The sequence below is a fragment of the Miniopterus schreibersii genome (genome assembly GCF_964146895.1).
Source record: "Miniopterus schreibersii genome assembly, chromosome: 10".
NCBI classification, from domain to species: domain Eukaryota; kingdom Metazoa; phylum Chordata; class Mammalia; order Chiroptera; family Miniopteridae; genus Miniopterus; species Miniopterus schreibersii.
This window is the reverse complement of record NC_138110.1, coordinates 8,145,310-8,171,245: the sequence shown is the minus strand read 5'-3', so window position 1 is coordinate 8,171,245 and position 25,936 is coordinate 8,145,310. Positions and strand designations below refer to the sequence as shown.

Sequence of the window (25,936 nt, the reverse complement as noted above, 5' to 3'; positions counted from 1 at the left end):
AAAAAGCAGCCTCCATGTAAACAAATGGGTGTATCTGCGTTTAAATAAAACTTTATTTACCAAAACACGGGGCCAGCACAAGAGCCACAGTTTGCAACCCCTGAATTCTAGAACATACAGTCAATTCTCATGATCTGTGATAGTTATGTTCTGTCTATATGGTTGCACTGAAAGCTGAATTGGCAAACATGGGACCACTGTTCCTAGGGTGAACACAGGGCTAGGTTCCTGCAAGCCTCTGCTCACAATATTTTTGTCAATTGATCAATATATAACCTCCTGTTATGTGTGTTTCCGCTTAACAACATCTTTTTAAATACATATTTGTTGACTCATGAACAGTGAACTCATGGCCAACAGCACTGAACTCATGCCTAGGAGAAGTTTATCTAATCCACATATTTTCTCCATGGGGCACATCACAGCTTTCCTGTGCTTAGGAACAGTAGCTGGCACCTCATCACTATGCTGGGGACCATTTTAAACAGTGAAATAGTTCACAAAAAGCACAAAAATGCAAAAAAGGTGGCATTTAATAGGCGTGAAAAGGACACTTGTGTACAGTGTGAGAGCTGAAACAGGCCAGCGAAGCACCACCTTGTTCGACCTCAGCAGAGAACATGCACGCCGGCGGACTGAGACTTTACACCACGTGCACCTGTCCACAGATAACTCTGAAAGCACCTTGAGTATTGATTTTCAGGTTACAGATAAATTTTAGTGAGTAGGCAAATTTGTAAATACAGACTCCGGGAACAATGAGAATCGCCAGTATCTGCCTCTAAAGAATGCTGTTTGCGCTGTTCTCCAAACGGCTGGATTTCTTGAAGCTTCTATGTGTTATGGACCAAAGGCACGGGTGAGGGGAAGACCCCCCAAAACATCTAGAGTCCCTGCAGTTGTTTAACATGGCAGCTCTGACTTCAGATAGGTGGCACATCCTGCCCCCCAGGGCTCACCTCCCAACTCAATAAGGCCAATCACAGCCCTTGGAGTCCACTTTGGAGTAGCTCCTAGGGCCTGCACTATGTGGGGCAAGTGCTTGCCACACGGTCAGGAAATTTCTCCTATGCCCACCCAGCACACCTCCTTCTAAAGGCTCCTAAAGGTCTTCCTTCAGGGGGGCAAATAGGGCAGTATCTAAGATCTGGGATGTACTTCTTATCCAAGGACTTGACCTTCAAGCGTTCAGTGAAATCCTGGACTTGTGTGTACAATCTCACGGGTACAAGTTTATCTGCATCCTTCACGCCACCATGTTTAACTTTCGTCAGCTTCTCAAAGGGACCACGACCCAACCAGGTTAAGAACACGATGTCAGCACAGGGCTGGAACAAGGTGCCCCTGAACCAGCAGCCTCACCTGGGCCACCCAGTAATTCCTCCCAAACCGACGACGTAAGCCCCCACCCAGGTGGTTAACGTGCTCCCCTCCCCACCTTGGGGCCCCCACTCGAGGTTATGAGGTTACGGGTCAAACGGCAGCCACACCCCGGGAGGCCCAGCGCAGGGAATGCTTTACCAGCCGAAACACGTGGATGTCTTGGTTTCTGGTCACCAGATGTGCATTCTTCGCTGTGCACGTCGCTGTCTCCAGCTTGTCCCCCGTCAGCATCCAAACCTAGAATCACAGCATGAAGGAGGTCCCCTTTGTGAGTGTTTGAGGCGGCTGTCACCTGCGTCAGCCGAGTTTCCAAGAACATCAAGCTGAACTTACTGTGTCCCATTTACCTCCTCAAGGCTCATGGTGTCCCCCACACACCCCAGGAAATGCCCAGTTCAAGGGCTTCAGGACGCTGAACAACCACATCTGGGGGCAGCATACACTAGTGCGACACTTTCAGAGAACGGCTGGGCCACACGCTTCAGCAGACATCACGAAGCTCGGCTTCTGACCTCAAAATCCCCCTTCTGGGAATTTTTCTTAAAGTAGTAACTACTCTCTAAGAAAGGGAAGCCTGTATGGATGAGGGGTCACTCCCGTAACACTGATTTGTCACGTTACACATGGTCTTTCTACCTGGATGCCTGTCAGGAATCTCGCTGGATTAACCCTAACTATAAACTGCTGGTGGTAAACGTGCCAGGTTCTAACCCCGTAACAGATCATTCATTGCTGTGGGTCAGAAAGGTGACCTGCCTCAAAGCCACACAGCTAGGTCCCAAGAGGAGAGGTCTTAGAAATGGCCCACAAAGTTTAAACACCACAGTGCAATACAAACAGGCCCTCTGACATCATTTCTTTTCCAAATATGGAATCTCAGCAATTTCCTGTGAACCGAAGTTACACGACAGCATTTGGTTTACAAAAACCCATGCACACACACGTGTGAACCACCCCCCATGGGCATGGACACGCCCAGGGCTCCCTTACTGCAGGTCTAATCCCCAAGCTCACATGGCCCACATCACACGCAATTTTGCCAAATGCAGGCCCAAGGACACAGCCCAGAGTTGCTTTTGGGTGGAGGCAGGTGGCAAACACATATGTGTTCTCGGGAGCTTTAAGCAAATGAGTTTGCTGATCCTTTGCTAGGGTCCATTAAGATGCAGCCTGCTCCTCAGACGCCCTCTACTGGCCTCTCCTGATTAAAGTACTGGATATATATTTGGGGGCCCAAACAGTCGAGTACAAAATGTAAACACGGCAGTTCGTTGGGGCATGCAGACACTCTGTTGGGTGGTCACCATTCACTCAGACCAACAGACGGCTGGCTGGTCACTCAAGAATATAAGGAACACACTTGGTTCTGAGGAATAAGGAGACACCTGCGGTCCTGCCTTCATGGAGCCCGGCATGCTCAGGAAGGCCAGCCAGGAAAAGCAAACACTCGAGCCAGCTTTCAAAAACCAGGGCTGTGAGGGCGGGAAGTGACGACAGTGGCCCACCTGAGCCGGGGCTAGAGGCCCCACATGCTTGGCTCCCACTATTACAACTTCCACCTCTCTCCCGTCTCTCACTCTTCCACCCCCACTCAAGGGATAAGTGGTATAATTCTGGAGCTCACTACCCCTGGGGGCAGTTATTTCCGCGGCCAGGTCCCAGGCAGGCTCACCTACCTTGATGCCGGCGTTGCGCAGCGTCTCCAGGGTGGGCCTCACGTCCGCCTGCAGCTGGTCTTCCACCCCCGTCAGGCACAGCAGCTCCATCTCCATCTCCAGGCTCTCGATCACGGTGGCAACCTTGAGAGAGCGGTCGTGCACGCTCAGCTTGGCCTGGACGTAGCGGGCCTGGGAAACAGCAGGGACACATTCGCTAATTAGGGCGGGGAGGCGCAAGGCTGTCTGACACCGAGAGTGGAACGGGCCATGCCTGATCCCACCACAGCATGCGGTGTAGACCTCAAAGGGATGAACTGAGGCTTCCGGTCCCCTTCCAGGTTCATCAGTCCAGACATTGGAGTTCGACAGAGCTGAGTTCCACCCTTGGCTCTACACTCACCTGCTGTGCAACTTCCAGCAAGTTGCTTAACTTCTCTGAGCCTCTATTGTTTTCATCATTGGGGTGTTGCAAGGATTGGCACAACTCAAGATCTCAAAAAAAACAGCAGGTTCTCCCACACAAAACATACACCTCATAGGCACAGATCCTTGACAAAGTCCCACTTCTGAAAACCATCGACCCAACCCTTCTGTTTATCCCCTCTCGACAGTGTTGGCAAAGACCTAGAAGAAAATCACAACCCCCTCATGGGCCAACTCAAAATTGATGCCTTCACAATGGAAAGGAAGGTAGAACTGATCAGGGCTAGAACTTGTATGAATTAAAACTTTACAAAGAACTCAAACGTAAAAGAGACAGAGACGAGCATGGCTTCTCCGGGTGAACAGGACAAGGGCCCAGAGTCTGTCCCCCGACCTCACCTCTCTCCCTTCCCATCACACATGCATGTGTGGACCTGGCTTTATGCCAGGATTGGGGATGTAATGAGAACACTTCCCTTCAAGGGACACACAATCTACGGGACAAGATGACATTTATGCTGGAACCCTTGGCCATGAAAATCAATGATCTGGTTCAACACTAACATTTTTTACAGCTTAAAAAAAGTAGGGCCCCTAGAGGGCGATTCATTCCAAATTTTCCAGGACATATACTCTGTGCGAATGACCATCCTAAATGTTGAGGATACAACTGCCAAACAGACTGACAAAGTGCTCTCAGAAAGATTTTATTCCAGAAAGGAGATATTAAGAATGTTAACATACACACACACACACACACACACACACACACACAAGGTCATTATAGATGTTGATAAGTCCAATCAAGAAAGTTAAATGGGGTGATGGGTAGAGAGTGATGAGGCACAGTTGCCTTAGATGAGGAGTTCAGGAAGACTTCTCAGAGGAGGCAGCATGTGAGCTGAGAGCAAAAAGAAACAAGGGAGTGGGCCATGGAGCAATGTGAGCGAAGAGAGAGTTCCGTGCAGACTGAAGAGCAAGTGCAAAGGACAAAAGTGAAGCTGATTGTGCTCAGAAATGACATCAGGATGGCTAGAGCAGAATGACCAAGGGCGAGTTGGGTGGAGGTATGTCTGGGGAGGTGGACAGGGCTGAAAAAGTAACAAAAAGGTCATAGAACCACTTACTTCAAAGTCCTGATACTGCTCCTCTGCGAGAGACTTCTTTGCCACCACGAGCACCCGCAGCCCCTCTCGGGCCATGTTTCCACACTGCAAAGCAGATGGTGGTCAGGGGGAGCCTCGCTGAGGGCTCTGCCCGAGTCCCTGACTCTCGCTGAGGAGGGCTGGACAGGCCCCTCCCGGGGGACAGCGGAATGGCAAATCAGGCCACTGCTTTCCCCAAAGCCATCTTCCCTGAGTAAACCCTCTATAGGGGAGGTCATGGCATGACAGCCTGCAGGCCACAAGGCCCACACATAGTTTTCTGTGACTGGCACCTTTTGTTCCGAAATTTAAGACAAATCTGGATTCCTGGCTTATTGGAAAAACTAAACCTCTGACCACACCGGGCACGCTTTCCCAAATAACTACAGTCGATGATGGTGATATGTGGCCACTTCCATGTGCTGTCAGAAAACACAGGTGTCAAGCTGAGAACATGCTGGTGCATGTAACACATGAAATGTAACCGTCAGGAAACACATTCAGGCCAGTTCGTTCAAGTCACCTGCCTGGCCCCTGTTGGCATTTGCAAACTCCCTAACTGAAGATATAACATTGCTGAAAGTAGCACGTGAATCCCCACCCAGAGCTGAGGGGTGAAAAGAGAATGGCCTGCGGAACCTGAGAGCCCCTCCCTCCCTGCACTGCCCATTCCCCATGTCATAACCAGGGACAGCACCCTGTGACGTGGTCCCGATGATCCCCACCTCCTGGTATCCACACCCTTGTATAATCACCTCCCTTGAGTGTGTGCTGGACCTAGTGACCTGTTCCCAGCAAAGAATGTGGCGACAGTGAGGGGAGGTCACTTCCAAGAACAGGTGACGTCTGTCTCTCTGCCCCGTCCTGCTCCCTCACTTGCCCACTCTGACAAAGCCAGTTGTGACATTGGGAGCTGTCCTATGGAGAGGTCCACATGGCAAGGAATGTGGCATCCTCCAGCCAGTAGCCACCAAGTTGCTGAATCCTGCCCATGACCACTGAGTGAGTCTGGACTTGGGTCCTGCCCAGGCTGAGGCTTTAGGTGGGACCTCAGCCCCAGTCATCCCCTTGACTGTGGCCTGTGAGAGGCCCTGGGTGGAGGACCCAGCCAAGCTGTGCCCAGATTCCTGACCCACAGAAACTACGAGAATTAAATGCGTTATGCAAAGCTGCAGCATTCTGGGGTGATGTGCTATGCAGCCACGGATAGCGGACACAGAGACTCACCTCCCCTCCGTGCCAGGGAAGGCCTGCAGACATGCTAGCAAGGCCTTTCCACGCCCCGCGCCACGCTCACCTCTTCCTCCAGCCAGTCGTTGTACTGCACGATGCCAGCCATGACCACGTCGGCTCCCTTAATGTAGAATGTAATTTCCCCCGTTGATTCATCCTAGAGAGAGGGCCGGCAGGCAATGGTAACCGAGAGGAGCTCCCACCCCGGGCTCCCGTGCCCGCTTCCCTTGACAGATGGTGCACAAAGTGTACTCAGCAGACGCCAATGTTTTCTCACTTGGCCAGAGATAAAAAGCAGAGGGGGCTTTGCTTTGGGGCAAAGGCCACAGAAAATAGAAGCAGACTCAAAGAACTTGAAAAATTATTAAATGATGAAAGCAAGATCAAAAGGATTTGAGAACTTTGTGTGTGTGTGTTTTTTAAAGTAACTACCATTCCAACAGGGACAACTCCCACGCCGTAAGATAACTGTACACTGACACACTGGCCACACTGGACTGCAGTGTCACCAGGCCACGGTCCCCCGCAGACTTGGGAAGACAGTGACCCAGATCAGGGTTTCTCAGTCACGCCCTCTGACACTCAGCGGGAGAAGTCTTTGCTGGGGGCCGGCCTGTGCATGGCCGGGTTCCTGCAGCATCCCTGGCCCTCTACCCACCAGGTGCCATCAACACCCCCAGGATGACAAAATGTCTCCAGACATTAACGCATGTCCCCTGGGAGGCAAAACCTCAGTTGAAAACCACCGATCTAGATCATTCCAAACCCCTACGTGTACCTGAGCACTTAGCTAGATTTTCAGTTTGGCCAGGTTTTCTGAGGAGAGGGTAACCCACTGTACAGGCACCAAATGCCTGAACCTGGCACCAGCCCCAGCTCATGCCCCACTGGGCAAGCTAATTCTTTTCTCTAAACCTCAGTATCCTCACCTATAAAATAGGATACTAACAACTCCTACTGCATAGGTTTTGGTGGCTTAAATGAGACCATCTACATAAAGCACATGGCAAAGGGCCACAGCAAATGCCCACTCAGTGTACCTTTCTGTTTGAGTGGCAGTAACTCCACAAGCCCCTCGGTCACACTGTATGTGGAGAACAGGCTTACTGGCCCAGAGATTCTCAACGGGGGCAATTTTCCCCACAGGGGACATGTGGTAATGTCTGGAGACATTTTTGGTTGTCTGGGGTGGCAGTGCTGGAATCTAGTGAGTAGAGACCAGGGATGCTGCTAACATCCTATAGTGCACAGGACAGACTCACAACCAAGAACATCCAACCTCAAAGATCCACAGCGCCAAGGCTGAGACACCCTGGCTTCGAGGAATGATGGGGCAATCGCTGGTTCTTGTCCCTTCCACGGCTCTTTCCTCAATGATGCCCATGATGGGGAGCCTGGAGGCAGTGAGATGGGCAAGGGAACCGGGCATGGCCATCACCACCCCGCGCCTACATTTTACCACCCGGGGAAACCCAGAATGGCTGCCTGTAAACTCTTCATACAAAATAAAGACACAAAGCAGAATTAGTGGCACAGCTTCCTCTCTTAAAATAGCTTTCAAATGCGCTCTATCACTGACAGTCTTTTGGAACAACACGCTTCCTCATAAAAGCCCCGGCCGGCCGAGGAGGCCCCTGCGTTTTTAGAGCACGGTGGTTGCATGCTTTATCTGACAGATCGCACCCGTGCCTGCTGGTGACTCAGGCCGAGGAGGGTTGTGGGGTCTGAACATGAAAGCGTCGGACGTTTTTTCCTTTCCTCTTCACCCAAAAGGTGCTGAACAACAGAGCTGTAGGAAATGAGGTCCCCTCCCCGGCTTCCTCTGCTCCAGAAAGGACTCAAGAGAGTAGACATCTCGTCCAATATAAATACTGTGTTGACTATCTCCTCCCATTAGTCATTTCCTCCCACCGAGTTCATCACGAGGTTACTTCGTTCCCATATCATGGCAAGATGACGCTATAAGCTGCAGAGATCTGCTGGTGGTGTGGCATCGTTTGGGGGCCTCAGCCTTTCCCACTGTGGTCTGGTTCTGGCACCTGTTCAAAGGCCTCTTCTACTCAAACAATGACAAGGACGCCACTTTATCGCTCCACGTGGGGAGGGCCATGGAACATCTTGTGCACAAAAACAAAACGGGCGACACAGCCTCCCTTCAAAAGGGCAAGAACACGAGCCCCCGAGAAAGTGGCTTCTCTGAGCCTTCCTGACCATCTGAGAAGACTCACGCAGGGACCAGGCCTCGCTCTGTGAGCGTGAGAAGGTACCGCCACGTCCTGCCCACGAGCCCACACGTGTGTGAGAGGGCTGATGCACCAGGCGAGAGCAAAGCCCCAACTGTCAACAGTCGCCAAACAAGCCAAGAGCCTTTATCCCTGAGCGAAAACGTCCTCGCATCGGGTAACAGACAGTTATTTTCAAATAACAGACAGGATATATGGACACATCAGAACTAATTTCTGGGCCCCGACACAATGAACACTGGCGGTGCCTTCTTTGTGAGGAGGCTTCTTGGCCTCTACCCACTAGATGCCAGTAGCACCACCCTCAGAGTTGTGACAACCAAGACTGTCTCCAGGTATTTTCAGATGTCCCCTGCGGGCAAGGTGGCCCCGGGATGAGAGCCACTTCATTAGAGGAGCAGAGTGAGATTTGTGCAAAATGCAAAACTGCTCCAAACGCCCTGGATGCTGCCTTCCGCCCATTAAAAGCAAAGAGAAAGAAGAAAACAGGTCAGAACCAAGAAAAATTAGCAAAGTGAGATGCATTCCATCAAAGACAGCCTAGCAAGGATGGCCGCCCACAGATGTATCTTTAGCAGTGAGAGATGAAAAACAACCTAAAGCATCCATAATACATATATTTAAAGAAATAATACATTTTTCCCAACAAAACAGCATGTACACATTACAATCATTTTTAAAAATCATGTTCTAATAATGAGAATATTTTCACCATATATATAGTTCCCTGGAGAGGAGCAGTTTAGGAAGCTTATGTGGAGTTCAATGTGAATTTTATAAAAACGTTTACAGGTATTTACACTCATATGCTTAGAAAATAACTAAAGGGAAATTCTCTGAGAAGGTACCCATGGCCATCTCTGGTGGAAAATAAAGACAAATAGTTCTGATCTTCTTTACATATTCATTTGTTCCAAATGTCTTAACTTAATGTTGATTTTTTTTTTTTTTTTTTTTATAACCTGGGTAGGAGGGAGCGGTATTTTAAGATGATGTACTTGCCCGCCCAACAATATCCCACACTTCCAGGCATGAGTCCTGTTGTTGCTGTGGGAAGACGGGGGACCACATCTGATAAAGTACGACGTGTGTCTGGGAATGAGAGACCATTACAACGAAAGGAAGGGTGGGGTGCACTGCTGCCACTCGCTCTAGGATGGCTGATACAGGGACTATTCCGTGATGATTCAACCCTGGAGTGACTTTAGCAGAGCCCACGGCCCTCAAACTTGGAACAGTAAAGGCTGGGACAAAATTAAAGTGATTCCATAGGAGATAATGACTCTAACTGCCCAGGAAACACCCACCCCTAGGATTTATGCTGCTGCTCCCAAGGCCACAGATGTTCCTGACATCAGATGTGCGCTGAGATATGGAAGCCATGGGTTAGGCCTGACGAGGGCCGGTGACAGCAGCAGTTATGTGGGAGGAAGAGCTCCCTTCGAGCCCCTCAGGTGCCAAGAACACAGCCCCTACGGAATCTAAAGTACCTGCTGGCGTCAGGGCTGTAACAATCCCTTAACGTGCATGTTCCTGTCACTGAATCATCAGATCAGCAGCTCATGGAGCTGTTTCTGCCCCTTCCCTGGGCTCCCAGGGACCCCCACATCCTGACTGTCACACCCTCAGGTGATCTACTCGCACTGAGTCAAGAGTTGGACCCAGTGATTTGCCTCTAATGACAGAGTAAGGAAAATATAATGGGAGGTCAGTTTCGAGATTAGGCTACAGAAGACTGTGGCTTCCGTCTTGCTCACACTCACTTCTCACTTGCTAACTCTGATGAGGCCCATGGGCATGGGAGCTGACCCACAGAGCGGCCCGTGTGGCAGAGAATGAGGGTGGCCTCTGCCAATACCAGTAAAGAACTAAGGCCCTCAGTCCAACAACCACAAGGAACTAAACCCTGCCAACAACACTGATTTTACCTGGACGTGGATCCTGCCCCTGTTGAACCTTGGATGACTGCAGCCCCAGCTATGCCCTTGACAACACCAGTGAGAGACCCTGAGCCAGGGATCCAGAGCCAAGCCTGGCCCACAGAAACCGTGAGGCAATACCTAGTGTTGTTTTAAGCCACTAAGTGTGGGGTAATCTGCTACATAATGATATATAATCAATACACTACCCCAACATAACTCTGGGAGCTCTCTTTACACCCAAATTCCCAGGCCCTAGTGGTAAAGAGCCTGGACCTGGGTACCAGATGGCCTGGGGTCAAATCCCAGCTCCACCATTTTTTCCAGCTCTGCTCTGCAAACTTGGGGAGATTTCTTAGCCTCTCTATACCTCAATTTCCTCCTCTCTCAACTGCCAATCATAATGGTACCTATCACATTGGGCTGCGGTGAGAATTAAATATATTAGTTTATGCAAATATCTAGAAGAGTAACTGGCACACAATAAACACTATTTAAATGTTACCTACTGTTACTGTTATTGTTCCTACTGCTGCTCCTGTTACTACTGCTGCTAGTACTACACCTACTAATTACAACTATTACTAATTACTAGAAGAGAATCGACAACTTGGCTCCTAAGGCAAGACAGACTTGCGTAGATAGGGTGGTGGAGATCCTCATTTGTTTTTTTAAAAAATCCAGAAAAGATTAAAGACTTTTACTCCAAAGATTCTCACGATCTGAGGCCAAGTTTTCTCTAGTGACACCAAATAGTGAGCGGAACCTTAAAACATATGGGAGGGAACCCCTGCCCCCACCCTCACCCCAATACCAAAACAGGGCTGGGACGGAACCAGGTAATCTGCACTCAACAGGCTCCCTTGGAAATTCTGATGATCAGCCGAGTTTAAGAACAGAGTGGCCTATCAACCCAGGTAGTTACCAGGCTGCCCAGGATGGAAAGTGTGGTCTCTACGAGTAAAAGAGCAAGGAGGAAAACAAGACGTTAATTCAGACACTCCAGATAGGTGAAATTTTAAAGTCTGACACTATCCAATGGTGGTGAGCACGCGGGGGGACTGAGGTCAGTACAAGCACTGTGGACAAAGAGTGAGCAGTACCTGGCCGAGTTAAAGACGTACATATTCCACAGCCCAGCCACTCTCCCTCTGGGAATACTGCACAGAGACACCGACATCCGCACAATAGAGCCCGGAGCAGACAGGGCTACGCACGGCGGTGCCCCGCTAGAGACAGCCAGCTAGTGTCTATCAAGAGAGAACTGAAAGGCCGAAGGCAGAGAGGCACACTCACCGGGCAGTCCCAAAATCAGCTACGCTTACGGAAGTGGGTGTAAGTGTTCAGCATTAAGTTGATTTAATGTTAAACAAAAGACAGGGAGTGGAAAAATGATGCAATACTACAAGGCCACTTACATAGAGAATTAGCGGTGTTAACACCACGATGCACGTTATTTATCCTCAAACACGGCCGATAAGCGTATTTTAAAGCTCGTAAGAACGAGGAACTTGGTGGGGGAGGCACATCTAGAAGAGGCAGAGGGAGGGCTAAAATTGAACGCATGCTTTATTTCTCTAAGAAATGTTCTGAGCCCTGCCAGGCGTGGCTCAGCGGTGGAGCATCGACCTAGGATCCAGGCGATCAAGGTACGATTCCCAGTCAGGGCACATGCCCGGGTTGCGGGCTCAGTCCCCAGTCAGGGGCCGTGCAGGAGGCGGCCGATCAGTGACTCTCTCATCATTGATATTTATATCTCTCTCCCCCTCTCCCTTCCTCTCTCTGAAATCAATAAAGACATATTAAAAAAAAAAATGTTCTGAGCTACAATGCATGCAAAACTATGGGTGAATCTTAGAAATAAACATTTGAGCAAATGAATTCAAACACAAAAGGGTATCCACTGTACAATTTTCTTTACATAAAGAAAAGGTAAACAAGAAGTAAAATTAATCAATGACAGAAAGGGGGCAGTGGTTATGCCCTTGCAGGGAAGAGGCATAGCAACCAGAAATGAGGCACAAGGGAGCCAAAGGGTGGTGATGGTGGTGCTTCTGTTCCTTGCTCTGGAGGCTGGTTATTACGTGGGTGTGTTAACTTTGTAAACACTAGAGGTGTATACACTTAGGATGTTTATGCTTTTCTCTGTGTATGCTGTAGTTCAAAAGTCTCAAAACTACAAAAAGAAATTCTGAGATAAATATGGCAAAATGATGATGCTGAGTGAACACTATTTTTTTCAGTAATTTTGTGATTGTACAAATGAAAACCCATCAAAAATATTTCATTACAACAAGAGTGTCAAGGCTATTCAATGTGGAAACAATAGTCTCTTCAATAAATAGTGCTGGGACAACTGGATATCCACACTCAAAAGAATGAAGATGAACCTTTACCTCACACCATATACAAAAAAATAACCCCAAAGGGATGAATGGCCTAAAAAGCAAAACCTACAAAACCCTTGAAAGGAAATATAGGAGTAAATTCATGACCTTGCATTTAGCAATGAACTCTTAGATATGACACCTAGTCAAGGTCAACAAAAGAAAAAACTGACAAGTTCAGCTTGTCATCAAAATCAGTAACTTCTGTGTACCAACGGAATTTTATCAATAAAGTAAAAAGACAACCTACAGAATGAGAGAAAATATTTGCATAGCATATGTCTGATAAAGCTCTAGTAATCAGACTATACAAAGAACTATTACAACTCAACAACAAAAAAGACAGACAAACCAATTAAAAAGTGAGCAAAGGGCCTGGCCGGGCGTGGCTCAGCAGTTGAGCATCGACCCAGGATCCAGGAGATCGTGGTTCAATTCGACCCAGGGCACATGCTTGGGTTGCGGGCTCGATCCCCAGCAGGGGGCGTGCAGGAGGCAGCTGATCAATGACTCTCTCTCATCATTGATGTTTCTGTCTCTCTCTCTCCCTTTCCCTTCCTCTCTCTGAAATCAATAAAGATATGTTTAAAAAAAAAAGTGAGCAAAGGGCTAGACATTTCTCAGTGGAAGATATATAAGTGGCCGATAAGCATATGAAGATGTCCAACATCATCAGGCACTAGGGGAACACAAAGCAAAACCACAATGAAATGCCAGCTTCATAACCACTAGGCTGGCGATAACTTAAAAAGTGGGAAATAGCCCGGCCGGGCGTGGCTCAGCAGTTGAGCGTCGACCTAGGATCCAGGCGATCAGGGTTTGATTCCCAGTCAGGACACATGCCCAGGTTGTGGGCTCGATCAATGACTCTCTCATCACTGATGTTTCTATCTCTCTCTCCCTCTCCTTTCCTCTCTCTGAAATCAATAAAGATATATTTAAAAAAAAAAAAAGTGGGAAATAACAAGTGATGGTGAGGATGTGGAGAAATTGGAACCTTCATATACTACTGGCTGGAATGTGAAATGATGCAGCATTGTAGAAAGAGTCTGGACACTCCTCATAAGTTTAAAAGGCAGAATTACCCTGCAATTGAGTAACTGACCTAGCAATTCCACCCCGAGGTTTATACCCAAAAGAACTGAAAAGAGGTGCTCAAATTTTTGTACATGCACGTCCACGGCAGCATCATTCATGATAGCCAAAAAAGTGGAAACAACCCAAATGCCCACGAACGGATGAATGGATAAGCAACGTGGAATATTATTCAGCCATCAAAAGGAATGAAGTATCGATACCTATTACAACACAGATGAACCTCGAAAACATGCTAAGTGAATGGAACCAGACCCAAAAAGTCACATACTGTGTGATTCCATTTATGTGAAATATCCAAAAGAGGTAAATCCATAGAGACAGAAAGCAGATTGGTGACTGCCAGGGACTAAGGGAAAGAAGGTAAAGGGGGTGACTGCTTAATGGCTACACGGTTTCCTTTTGGGGCGATAAAAATGTTTTGAAACTTGACAGAAGTGTGCACAGGGTGTGAATATACTAAATGCCACTGAATTATACATTTAAAATAGTTCATTTGTGTTATGTGAATTTCACCTCAATAAAAGATACACATTTAATTAAACAAAAGAGCATTCAGTGAGAAGTGTGTTCTTACCAAGAAGTGCCCAATCTACATTCTTTTTTAGTTTATTTTTTTTATATATCTTTATTGATTTCAGAGAGAGGAAAGTAGAGGGAGAGAGAGAGAAACACCAATGATGAGAGAGTCATTGGAGATTGAGCCCTCAACCCGGGCATGTGCCCTGACCAGGAATCGAACCTTGATCTCCTGGATCCTAGGTCAGTGCTCAACCGCTGAGCCCCACCCGGCTGGGCCCAATCTACATTCTTAGACCTTTTACTCTAGAGCTAGGTTAACCAGGAGCTCATCAGCTGTCGGAGGTTCCGGCTGGTACATGAACTAATTTTCTTTCTGCTTAGACAATTACATTCTCTTGTTAGTTTGGGCAACAGGCGATATAACAAAGGTGGTTAGAAAGGGGTAAGAAAGAACGTCACAGGGACATGCAGAGTCCTTGGGGGTTCTGAACCACTCTTGAGTCGTAAACAAACAAGGACTCACCCTCACGATGATGCCCATGCGCTTGCTTTCGTAGGTGAAAGGGAAGATCTGCAAGATGGTGAAGTTCAGGATCTGGTCGCCAGGGGTCCTCAGCTGCATGGAAGACTGGTCTCGGCCCACCAGGGTTAAGCCCACACTTTCCGTCCACTGCACCAAGGCCACCTACAGGTACACAGGGTCGGAGGTCAGATACACGGGTGAGGGGCCCGGTTCACAGGTCAACCAAACGAACACAAAGGTGGAAGGGGAAGCAGACAGGTGAAATGCAAGCAGTCACTGTGTCCCTGGGGAAGACACTGCCGAGGCAGTGCCCGCCTCCGCTCCTCCGGGCCTGCGGGGGCACTGCACTCACAGCCGCCCCGATCAGGTGCTACTCACCTCCTCCTGGCCCCAGGGCAGGCCGAACGCCAGAGCCCTGGCAGGCAGAACAGCACCCGATTAAAAGTGCTTAGGACGACCACAGATCACTTCCGGAAGAATCTGTACCGAGCCAAACAATTATCTGGGCAGGGTGGCTTGACCTTCAGGCTCCTGTTTAAAATCTCTCGGGTACTCAGGTGGGTATTTACAGCAGTTATCAACCAGTCAATTATGCCCCCCAAGGGACATTTTTTGGTTGTCACAACTGGGTGAGGGTGTGCTACTGGCATATAGTGGGTAGAGACCAGAGATGCTGCTAAACACAACAGAAAATTATCCCCCAAATGTCAGTCCTGTGGAGGCTGAGACACTAGTCATACAGATGAGGAAGCCCAGACTCAGAGAAGCTAAGGTGCCTGAGGTGATGGGGACTGAGTGACAAAGGCCAGGCCAGGGGCAGGCCTGGCTCTCCTGGAGGCATGTGATTTGTCAGGCGTGCACCCTGACACAAGGCCACCATTAGAAAGTTGATGGGAGGTGCAGTAGGCAGAAGAACAGCCCCCAAATATGCCTACGTCCTAATCTCCAGAATCTGTGACTTAATTACAGGGCAAAATGGACTTTGCAGATGTAATTAAGATTGAGGGCCTTGAAATGGGACAACTGTCCTGGCTGTGGCCAGAGAGAAAAGTGAGGGCAGGTGGAGAGTCAGAGGCAGGTGACATCACTGCCTTTGAAGGTGGAGGAAGGGGCCCTAGACCCAAGAATGTAAGCAGCCTCTAGGAGCTGGACACCAAAGGACACAGGCTGTCCCTGGGACCTCCAGGAGCAACGCAGCCCTGCCGATGCCCTGATCACAGCTTGGCGAGACCTCTGATCTATAGCACTGTAACAGAGTAAATTGTGATGTTGTAAAACTCCATTTACAGCAATCTGCTACAGCAGCAATAGGAAACAAACATAGGAGGCGTCCAGGTTTAATGCCAAACAAGCTGCCGTTTGACTCCGATCCAAGTTCAAGGGCACGGTGCCTACAAAGAAAAAGAAAAGGTACCCCTCCCCCTTTGCTCTTATAAAACAGTCTTTAGGCCCTTGCCGGGCAGCTCAGTTGGTTAGAGCGTCATCCCATACACCAGGTTTGTGGGTTCGATCCCAAGTCAGGGCACACACAAGAATCAACCAATGATGCATCAATAAGTGGAACAACAAATCTATGTTTCTCTCTCTTCCTCTCTCTCTAAAATCAATCAATAAAAATGTTTTTAAAAACATGAGTATTTATATTTAAAAAAACAATCTTTAGGGAAAGAAAAGGGGGTGGGTTTTAGGAGAGTGTTGACTTGAGGAGTGAGGGAAGCTGACAAAGGGGATAGGAGACATCAGTTCTGTCTTTCAGCCTGGTTGTGGGTATGTGGTGTGCATTATATTACTCTCTGTAACTGTCTCCATATCTGAGATGTTTCATAATGGTCATTTTTTCATTGAGGGGTGGTAGGTAAAGGGTCACTTTTCCAGGAAACCTGGCAGCAGCCACTGCCAACAGCTCCTCTATTTCATCAGGGTTCACCCTGAGTCCCCATTCCTTTCACCGAGAGACTCTGTGAAAGCCATGAGCAAGCTGCCCGCACTTGGCACCCCTGGGCATCACCTGGGCTGAAGTGCTACACCCAGAAGGGGTGGGGGGACCAAACAGGAGCTCAAGCCCAGGGTTCCAGCCCCGCTCCACCACCCACCTCACCACCTACCTCCCTGGGCCTCTGAAATTCGGGGCCTGAAGCAGATTATTTCTCATTTCTGTTCCAGCTCCAAACGTTTTGTGTTTATAGGCGCTCAGAGATCTAATTAGGTTTCTGTTGCTGATATTAACTGAATTTACATTAGAAAGAAGTTATTCAAGAATGGGAAACTCTATCCTGTTTCAATTATGTCACAGCAAGTCAACCAGGGTGAACAGGAACTAGCTTTCGAATCTGACCGATGGAAGGAGCTGCCACACTGATCCCCACCCCCAAAGAAAGAGCTAATCAAGTAATGATGTTTTCTTATGTTTTCTTCCTTTTTGCTATTAGCCTGCGTCAGTCCCTGTAAAAGCATCTGTTTACTTGTTTCATTCAATGACTTTCAATATCCCATCTTCCCTGCTAACAATCTTCTTTCGAAGTTTAAAATTAACAAAGCAGTAAAGATCTGTATATATAAAGTAGTCCCATCGTATATAAGATGTTTCCGGGGTGGCCCCCGTGAAGAGAAATACTTCTAGCTTGTACTTTTATGTTGCCACACTGCTGAAGCATGTTTAGCACGTACGTGCATTTCTTTTTTTAGTTGCGTAAATAAACATCCCAACACAATACAAACACCTAGGTATACGCAAGCCCCAAAGAGGTTAGCCAAATTTACATCCTTTACATACCAATTTTATGTGAAAAAAAAAATTCTTCTTTGCATGTTTTCAAACATGATTGTTACTAAAAGCATTTTTTTCACTATTTTCAAACTGCTGTTACTTCACCCCTTAACAATCTAATTTCTTTGTTCTGTGAAGATGTGAAAAGCCTGTGATACTGGGACACCTACTAATTCCCCAAAGCCTGCTCTTAACTTCACTGAGGAAGAATCTCTAACTCCAGGACCAGAGGGACTTTCGGCCCAGCCCAGCCCCCACTCCTGGACCCCACAGGACTGTGTCAGGGGGGTAGCCGAACTATAAATCTGAAATGATCAACACTGGCAAACGTTCCCGACGAAGGACACAAAGCGCCACTGTACGCTAACATCTCTTAACAGTGCTTTATTTTACGGTGAATCTCTCAGTAGAGTTAAGGGACCTACATAAGCCTGTTGTCCCCTCACCGCCAAGGGTCCTTCATCCTAATCAAAACCTCATTGGCTCCTCGGGGGCTGATTCCAACAGGATATGAGCCCTGCGGGGGGTCCTTCATTTTTACCTTCCACTCTCTTACTCCAACTCTGTCAGCTTTAATTTAGAGCTACTTTCTAACAGAACACAGAAGAGCCCCGAGGTCCCACTGAGAAGGGACAGGCTTGGAATCCGGGCGCTCACTGACCCTTCTCGACTGCGGCAGGACAAACTCTTCAGGGGTAAGGTGAGCAGACCACACTCCTTTACGAAACAAGATAACATAAAATCGGGCTGCTTCTCATTCTAGTGGGTCCGAGCCTCCCTTCAATGAATCATTGCACATCATCAAGTTATAAAGGACTTCAGGGTCTTGAGTCTCACTGTCCTTAACATCCAGAATTGGGGTCTCAGGGAGTCTCAGGTCAGAGTATCAGGAGGTCAGAGCAGCGGCAGGAAAAGAAATCTCATTAAAGTGAATGAATGAATGAAATCCAAACTTCATCCAATGCTAGAAACTAAAAAGGGGGCAGGGAGGGGCAGGGATCTCAGTTCATGAGTTGGGCTGCGCATTGTGGATTGGTCAAGAAACTCCTCCCTAAAATGCCCTTCCGAGGAATTCACGCCAGAACTGTCCATGAAGAGTCTTTTTCAACATTGGTGGGTCAGCAAGACTACCTGTGACAGGTTTCAATGATTTTCCCCTTGTGCCTGGGAATGTGTGCCTGGGATAGTCGCCCGGTCGGGCTAAAGAAGGAGCCTGGAATTTCTGTAAAAGCAGGGTAGTGCTGGAAGGAGCATGCATGACTCTGACATCTGACGAAAGAAAGGGGTTCTTCGGTGGCCATCAACAAGATAAACACTCTCGCTCACAAAGAGTAGCCAGGCCACCCTAATCCAGCCTTTCACATTGTAAATCTACCCACAGCCCTAGGGTACTCTTTACCTATTTAGGAAACAGAGTCCACGGTGCGCCACAGGGTGGTTGCAGGTTTGAGTGCCGACAGGGGTGGGCAGGCCATGCAGGGGCTAGGGGTAAACTGAGGCAGCAGCTACCTAGCTCACAGATTTTTTTATTTGATTTTTTTAAATACAACACAGAGCAAACAAAACAGCCCGCTGTGTTTAAAACTCAGAGAAATTAGATGGTGGAATAAAAGGTAACCCATGAGCCCAATTTCCTTGATTCTGTGTTTGAACTTCAGGCTATTATATTACTGAGCTCTGATAAAAATTAATATTTGAGAAGGAAGAACGGTGCCATCGACATGGAAGTTGAGCTGTTAGGAACGACTATTCACTAAGTCCATTCTGGGCCAACACTAATACACGGGACAGAACTTGGTGGCCCAAGGGTGAGCCAAGTCCAAAGCTCCTTCGACAGTTTTCTACTGTGTCCCTAAAACACTGTGTCTTGCCTTACCCAGCCCCCCTCACTTCTGTTTTTAGACTCCACCCCGGTAGTTAATAAACCGCACCGATGGAGGAGTTTTTCCTTACGTTCCCACCTCTGTGCTCTGACCTCACCCTCGGGTCCGGGGGCATGGCAGTGTGGCCTCCTAAATCTTTGAGTCAACACTCTGCGCACATCTGTGCCCACGTCTGAATACTGTCATTGTCCAAGGGCCCGGAATGGGAGCTCGGGACCCGAGGAGGCATCAGGGGCACCACATACACCTGAAAGGTGCACGTGGTCGTGGAGGAAAAAAATAAACTTAGATTCCCCGGCCCACCTCACAGCCATGTGCTCACTTGTGCCCACTGGTTCTCATCACTCTCTGCCGCAGGTTTAAGAAAATGCAAAATGTGACAACTGGGGCCTTCCACGTACACGCCCAGAGACGTGCGGTGGGGTTGCACACAGAAGGCTGTCTATCAGGATGGTATATATGACGCCTGGGAGACAGAATCAACCACCTGTGGTGGAGCCAAGCGGCGAACGCCGTGCAGCCACTGCCAGTCTCCCTGTCGCAGGCGGTTACTGGAAAGGGAGCGCGTAATCTGTTTCTAAGGGAACAAATCAAGGGGGGATCTGCGGAACGACACTGAGCATTTAAATTACAGGTACGGAAGAGAGACGGAAGCAACACATCGGAATGTTTTTGCCGGTTTTCCTTAATTTTATACTTTTTCTATAACAAGCCATATTGCTCTTAGAATCGGGTGGACACGCTGAAACTAAAATCTGCTCCCGAGTTGGCTGCATCTTCACTGTCCTTTCTGCCACCCCGTCTGTAGCACTCCCAGCACCCAGGCGTTTCAGATGGACGCAGGAACGCTTTCCACGCGTGGACTCCTCCCGGGAGAGACCTGCTGGCACAAGTCCATGCCCAGTTCACATGGCCAGTGGCCAGGGGGCCGTTTCAAGGTTCCTGTGACCAGAGGAGAAGCACGCCCTTTGGGTTTTCCTTTCTAAGGGCGGGGTCCTAGAGAGGTGAATGGTGAAGGCAGGATACTGAGGAGAGGGTAGGCTTCCCGGGGCCGGTAGAAGAAGGTTTATTATCAGCAAGCTTGGAAGTTTCCCAAGATGAGAAAAGAGGGAAGGGATAAAAAAAAAAAAAGTTCCACTGAGCTGGGAGAACCCAGACTCTGGACGCTGGCTCTGAACAGGGCACACAGGGGCTGGAGAAGGTGAGACTACCCGGGCCCCCGGGAACCTCACCCAGTGTGGGCCCGACTTCCCCGGGGCAGGCGCTTAACTCCCCGGAGCACTTCATCGTTTAGAAAGCACGTTGGAGCCGCTGTCCTTGGGTGAAAAAGCAGGGCTAGGAGGCCAGCCTCTGGGCACGAGCAGCCGGGCCTTGCCCAACGACGTCACTGGCAAAATGGCACAATCATAACCACTGGGTGGCAAGGAATGTAGAGGGGCCGGTGCTGGCAGAGCAGGGATGCAGCAGGGGCCCGTTCCTTGCTGCTGCCAGGACCACAGCCGCCCTTACTCTCTTCTCTGAAGGCCTGCGAGCTCAGTGCTGTCAGGCCCCCTTCAACTTCAGGAGGCCGGGGTCAGCGAAGGTTTCCCTAAAATCACAGCTCATGAGTGAGACCCTGGAAGGGCGCCACAGCCAGCTCTGCACTCGGAGGGTGAGGAATGGCGATGCGACGCCCTCAGCATTCACGGAATGAGTGGGAAGGAGGGTCTTGAAAGGCAGACTTTCACTGATGCCCTCGACCGACTACAAGAACACAAAGCAACCCAGCGTTTCACTAACGCTCAGCCCTCTGCTGATGTCACAACGCAACGGTGCTCCATTACCGACACTTGTTAAAAGACGGGTTACCAAAAGCAAGGTGCAAAACTGTATCTACAGCTTGTAATCGTGCTTTTGAAATTTTTAAACTAGTCCTTAAAGGGTGAGGAAGATTCTGATATATACAAATAATTATCTCTGCAAGAGTGCTCAGATATCAGTAACCGTGGGTGACTCAGAGGGAGAGGTCTGGGCGAGGAGGACCTACGCAGAGGCTTCGAGAACGGAGGTCTTCGGGTGGGAGGGAGACAGGCTTCCCACTCTGTGCCATGAGCATGGGCAGCCACACAGAACATTCTGTACATGACGGAGAATTTGTAATTAGTGGCTCTGAAATTACTGAGCTAGTCAAGGCATAGCCAAGTACATGAAGGAACTTTGACTGATACTCTCACATATATGCACACCCATGTGCAAACACCCATGTGCGTCCCCACACACATACATGCTCACACGGCACATATGCACCCATACACCACATGCACATGTTGACACCCACACATGTGCACGCATGTATAGAAACACATGTACACGGCGCGCAAACACATGCACCCACACATAAGTCCTACAGGACTCTGAAAACCACATGACTTTCTAACGGATGCTCCTTCACTCACTTCGCCCTCACCCTGTTCAGTGGTTTGCACTGCAGAACGATTCTGTGTCACAGAAACATAAAATTATATTTCTACGTATATGCATAAGTTTAGGAAAACTGGGAAAATCTACACCAAAACATAAATAGCAGTTATTATCGTTGGGTGGTAAGAATTACAGGTTATGTTTATCAGCTTCTTTTTGAATCTACAATGTCTACTTTTTCTAGAGAGAACATTAGTACTCGTGATTTTAAAAGTTTAAGAATTTTTTGTAATATGACAGGATTCAGAGAAAAGACAATAAATGAATCAAAGGGTTGCTTCTACCTCCTAAGAGAGCACCTCCTTGAGCGCTCACACCAAGAAACACATATATTAAACACTGCGTCACCGCCACAATCTCCCCTGTACCCACTGTCCGCCCCCTCCAGGGCTCCCCAATGTCCTGGAAATGACGAATGTCATCAGGGCTGAAACCTGCCTGTTCGAGCACCTCAGGAGCGCTTCTCTCAGCCAGATTAGGTCTTTCCTTTCCCCTGGGAGCTACTGTACGGGGCGCCCCTTGGGCTGTAACCAATAGCTGAATAAAGACCCTTCAGGCGTCCAAAACAGAACGTGCACAGGAAACAAATTTAGGAAATCCTGCTTTCTGTTACAGGAAACGAACGCTACCCCAACTGGTAGAAATTACCCCGGCAGCTCCGAAGTACAACGCATCCTGGCTCCTATGTGTATTTCATAAGCTGGCCTTGCCTGGACCAGCAACGATCATTGATATAGAATTTCAAAGGGAGGATTCCAGACGCAGCCACGTCCACGTGGACTCCCACAGGGATTTAGAAACAGCAGAGCCTTCTGCAAGATTTCACTGTAAGGGGACTTCGCCTGCTGTCACGTGAGTGTCTATATACACACACATTTTATACAGCTTTTGACATGGTCGAGAAAGCTGGTCAGTAAAATATTAGCAGTGGTTGTACCTTTTGTTAGTAGGATTATGGTTTACTTTATTTTCTTATCTATATTTTCACACATTCCACCATAAACACAAGATAACTGTGAAATACGAAATAATAACGTGGGGGGGGGGAAGGTACCAGTAAGGTAATACCTCTGTGATGGCACCAAAAGGCCAAAAGAAAATACCTCTTTTTTTCCCATTATTCAGGATCTTAGAAAAGCAAGAGAAATCTGAACCCCAGGACAAATTCATGGACAGAAGAAAAACGAGCTAAGCAGCGGAAAGCATTCCATGGAAGGTTTATCCTCATGGAAAAATCCTTGCACAGGCCTAAAACAAATACCTCAAAGTTTGCTGGGAGCCAAGGGGTGTGGGACAGGCACTAAAGACCCCCACGTAGGCATCTCAATCACCAGTCGGTGTATTAGGGGCTCGGAGGCACAGTGAGGGCTGATCAGATCCCCAACATCTGGAACTTGTTCAGATTCCACCAAACACCCATAAGCTGCTGGTTCCCAGTCCGTAACTACCAGAATCGGGTCCTTTCTCATGTCTACCGCTCAGTGGCATCGCCCTCCCACTCCACAATGGAAAACAGAGATCAAACTGACAAAGCCTGGTGAAGAAATGACGACAAACCCACAGCACTGGTTCCTAGGGCCCAAGTCCAAGCAGATCAGTAGCCCCGGCCATCCCTACTCGCCCCCCTCCGCCCCTCTTGCTCTGCAGACAATTCCCGCAGAATTCGGCCAAGGGGGAGCACACCTTTCACCCTTAAAAAGCCTGGTTCAGATGTCAGTGGTCACAGCTGAAGCCAGCGTCAGAGCCTTAGCTGCTCCACAAACGCCAAGCGGCTGGAAGGAGGGGTCTCCTGGGGGACACATTCCATTGCCCCCCAAAAGGAGAAAGAAGTGACAAGAGGGAAAGATACATCCAAGAGTCCTTTCATTTCTGAGCTCTGGAAAAGATTCTCTCTGTGCTATTCCCCCAACTACCATGAACCAGTGGCCCACTGACATTCTCAAATTAGTCCAGACCTTTATAACACTTAGTTTACTAGGAAAGCCCCCTCCCTAAAATGAACAAAATAATCACTGGGAGTCCTTGTAACACCGGTGGAAGAGTAAAATGGTTTACTTTTATTTTCCTGGGAAGCACTCCGGTAATTTATATCACATGCCTTAAAAATACTCATTCCCCTTGCCCCCTGGGATTTACTGACTGCCTACCAAGGGCCCCGCCATACCCTCTCGTGGGTCCCATGTCACAGGGTGGGCCCAGGTGTGGAGCTGGGACCCAAGATGCAGGCGCTCAACTGTCTCACTCCTACCAACTCCGTGGGGCTTGGGCTGCAGTCCTGTCCAACGCTGGCATCACCTAGCCCATCGTAGGCACTCAAATATGCCTGCTGAACTCATGAGCCCAACCATACCATTTCTAGATACATTAGCTGTAAGGATGCTCGCCGAAATGTTTACAAATATCATTGCTAAGAATTAGAAAGAACCTAAGTTCCAGTCATATGAGAACAGTTAAAGATATTAGGATACATACATATGCAGTAATTCTGAAAAACTGGTTTTTTGATTAATATTCAAGAGAGCTGAGAAACAGGCATGATAAAATATTAAGTGAAACAGAAGACTACAAAACCATACCTATATGAAAATTCCCATTTTTTAAGGAAAAAAACCAACAAAACATAAGGTACTGGAAGGCTATCTATCAAAAATGTTCTTAATGGCTTCTGAAAAAAATGGTTTAGTTAAAGGACTAAATTTGGGCTCTGAAAACTCCCTAGGTCCGAACCCTGGCCCTGCCACTTAGGGGCCTGGGGTCATAAAATGAAAGAGCAAAGGAAAATGGTAACTTTACCACAAAGAAACCTTGGAGGCATCACCTTGGCCAAGTGACCAAAGTTAACATCTCCAAGAGTGGGACACGCCACTATCACGGGTCTCCCAAAAACACACAGAGAGGACTGTACCGAAAATGCATAGCCCGAGTCTGCACCACCGGAAAATGTCAGGCAGACCCAAACTAAGCGATGCTCTACAAAGAAATTGGCCTGTATTCTGTGGAAGTGTCAAGGGCGTGAAAGTCAAGGGAAGCGGGGGCACTGTCCCTGGACTGACAAGGGCTTAAGGGCGTGACAACTGAACACAGTGTGGGCTCCTGGACTGGCTCCTAACCTGGGGAAAATTCTTTTTTGGGGTAAAAATGTAAGTTAGCAGCACCATAGATGAAAATCTGAGTAAGATCTGCGGGTTAGATAATAGAACTGCATGGATGTTCATTCCCTCATCCATGTCCTCAGTTTTTAAAAAAGAAAAACGGAAATTTTTAAAAAAGGATCATGTCTGCAGCTTACTCTTCAAAGATGAAAGAGAGAACGAAAAACAAAAAGTGGGAAAATATTAACATCTGAGGAATGTGAGTAAAGTCTGGGTAAACAGGAATTCTTCGTACAACTTTTCTGTAAGTCTGAAATTATTTTGAAATAAGAAAGTTTTTTAAAAATTTTAAGTGACTTTAGGCTAAATCTCTCTATCTTGGAATTTTCTTTTCTGAAAATGGCAACAATAGCAATGTGTCTCAGGTGCTGGGAAGATTAAATGAGATATTACATAGAACATGCTTCAGATGGAACCTGATTCGAGCCAAACGCTCCAGGAAAGTTGCCTGCTGTTCTTTACAGATAAGATTGCAATTGACCCATTTTCTTTATTGTCTTCTGAAATTTCCAAATGTTCTACACTAAAAAAAAAAAAATTGCTTCCATAATCGGGACAAAAGTTTTCTTGAAGAAGTAAGAAAACCTGGGAGGAGAAAAGACCAAAATGTTAACAGATTGGGGAAACACAGACCTGTGTCCGAATTACACTCAGTTGGGGGGGGACAAAGGCTATGATACTACTGTTTTTATGCCGGGCGAGTTCTCTGCCTAAACATATGCAGAGGACCTTCCTATCATACAAAACCCTAAGAGAGAAAGCAATTGGATACTATTATAGAAAACATTAAAGGGGTAATGCTCTTGAACATGGAATCGCAGGAATCCCTTTTGGTTTTAGCAAGAGAATATGCTTAGATATACTCGAGTAGCAACTTAAAAATGTGTGGCTTATTGGACTTCATCAAAATCAGAAACTTTTGTGTTTCAAAGGACACCATCAAGAAAAAGAGAGCCTTCAGAATGGGAGAAAATATTTGCAAATCATATATCTGATTAGACTTATATAGGACGTATAAGGAATTCTTACAATTTAATAACAAAAAGATGCATAACACAATTAATACTGGGCAAAGGATATGGATGGACATTTCTCCAAAGAAGATACACAAAAAAGCACATGGCAGGCTGCCCAAGATTATAA

The 25,936-nt window shown here is 47.9% G+C and overlaps 1 protein-coding gene across 2 annotated transcripts in view; it reads right to left on the bottom strand.

The window, feature by feature from the left end:
* ATP9A (ATPase phospholipid transporting 9A (putative)) overlaps positions 1-25,936 on the bottom strand; it is a 117,444-nt gene that overhangs the window by 17,668 nt on the left and 73,840 nt on the right. For both annotated transcript variants that reach the window (XM_081149654.1, XM_081149655.1), the window contains exons 15-19: positions 14,532-14,693; positions 5,907-5,999; positions 4,592-4,675; positions 3,060-3,230; positions 1,522-1,620 (exon numbers count right to left, since the gene is read on the bottom strand). In XM_081149654.1, the coding sequence (XP_081005780.1) occupies positions 1,522-1,620; positions 3,060-3,230; positions 4,592-4,675; positions 5,907-5,999; positions 14,532-14,693 (609 nt within the window). The remainder of the gene's footprint in view (positions 1-1,521; positions 1,621-3,059; positions 3,231-4,591; positions 4,676-5,906; positions 6,000-14,531; positions 14,694-25,936) is intronic.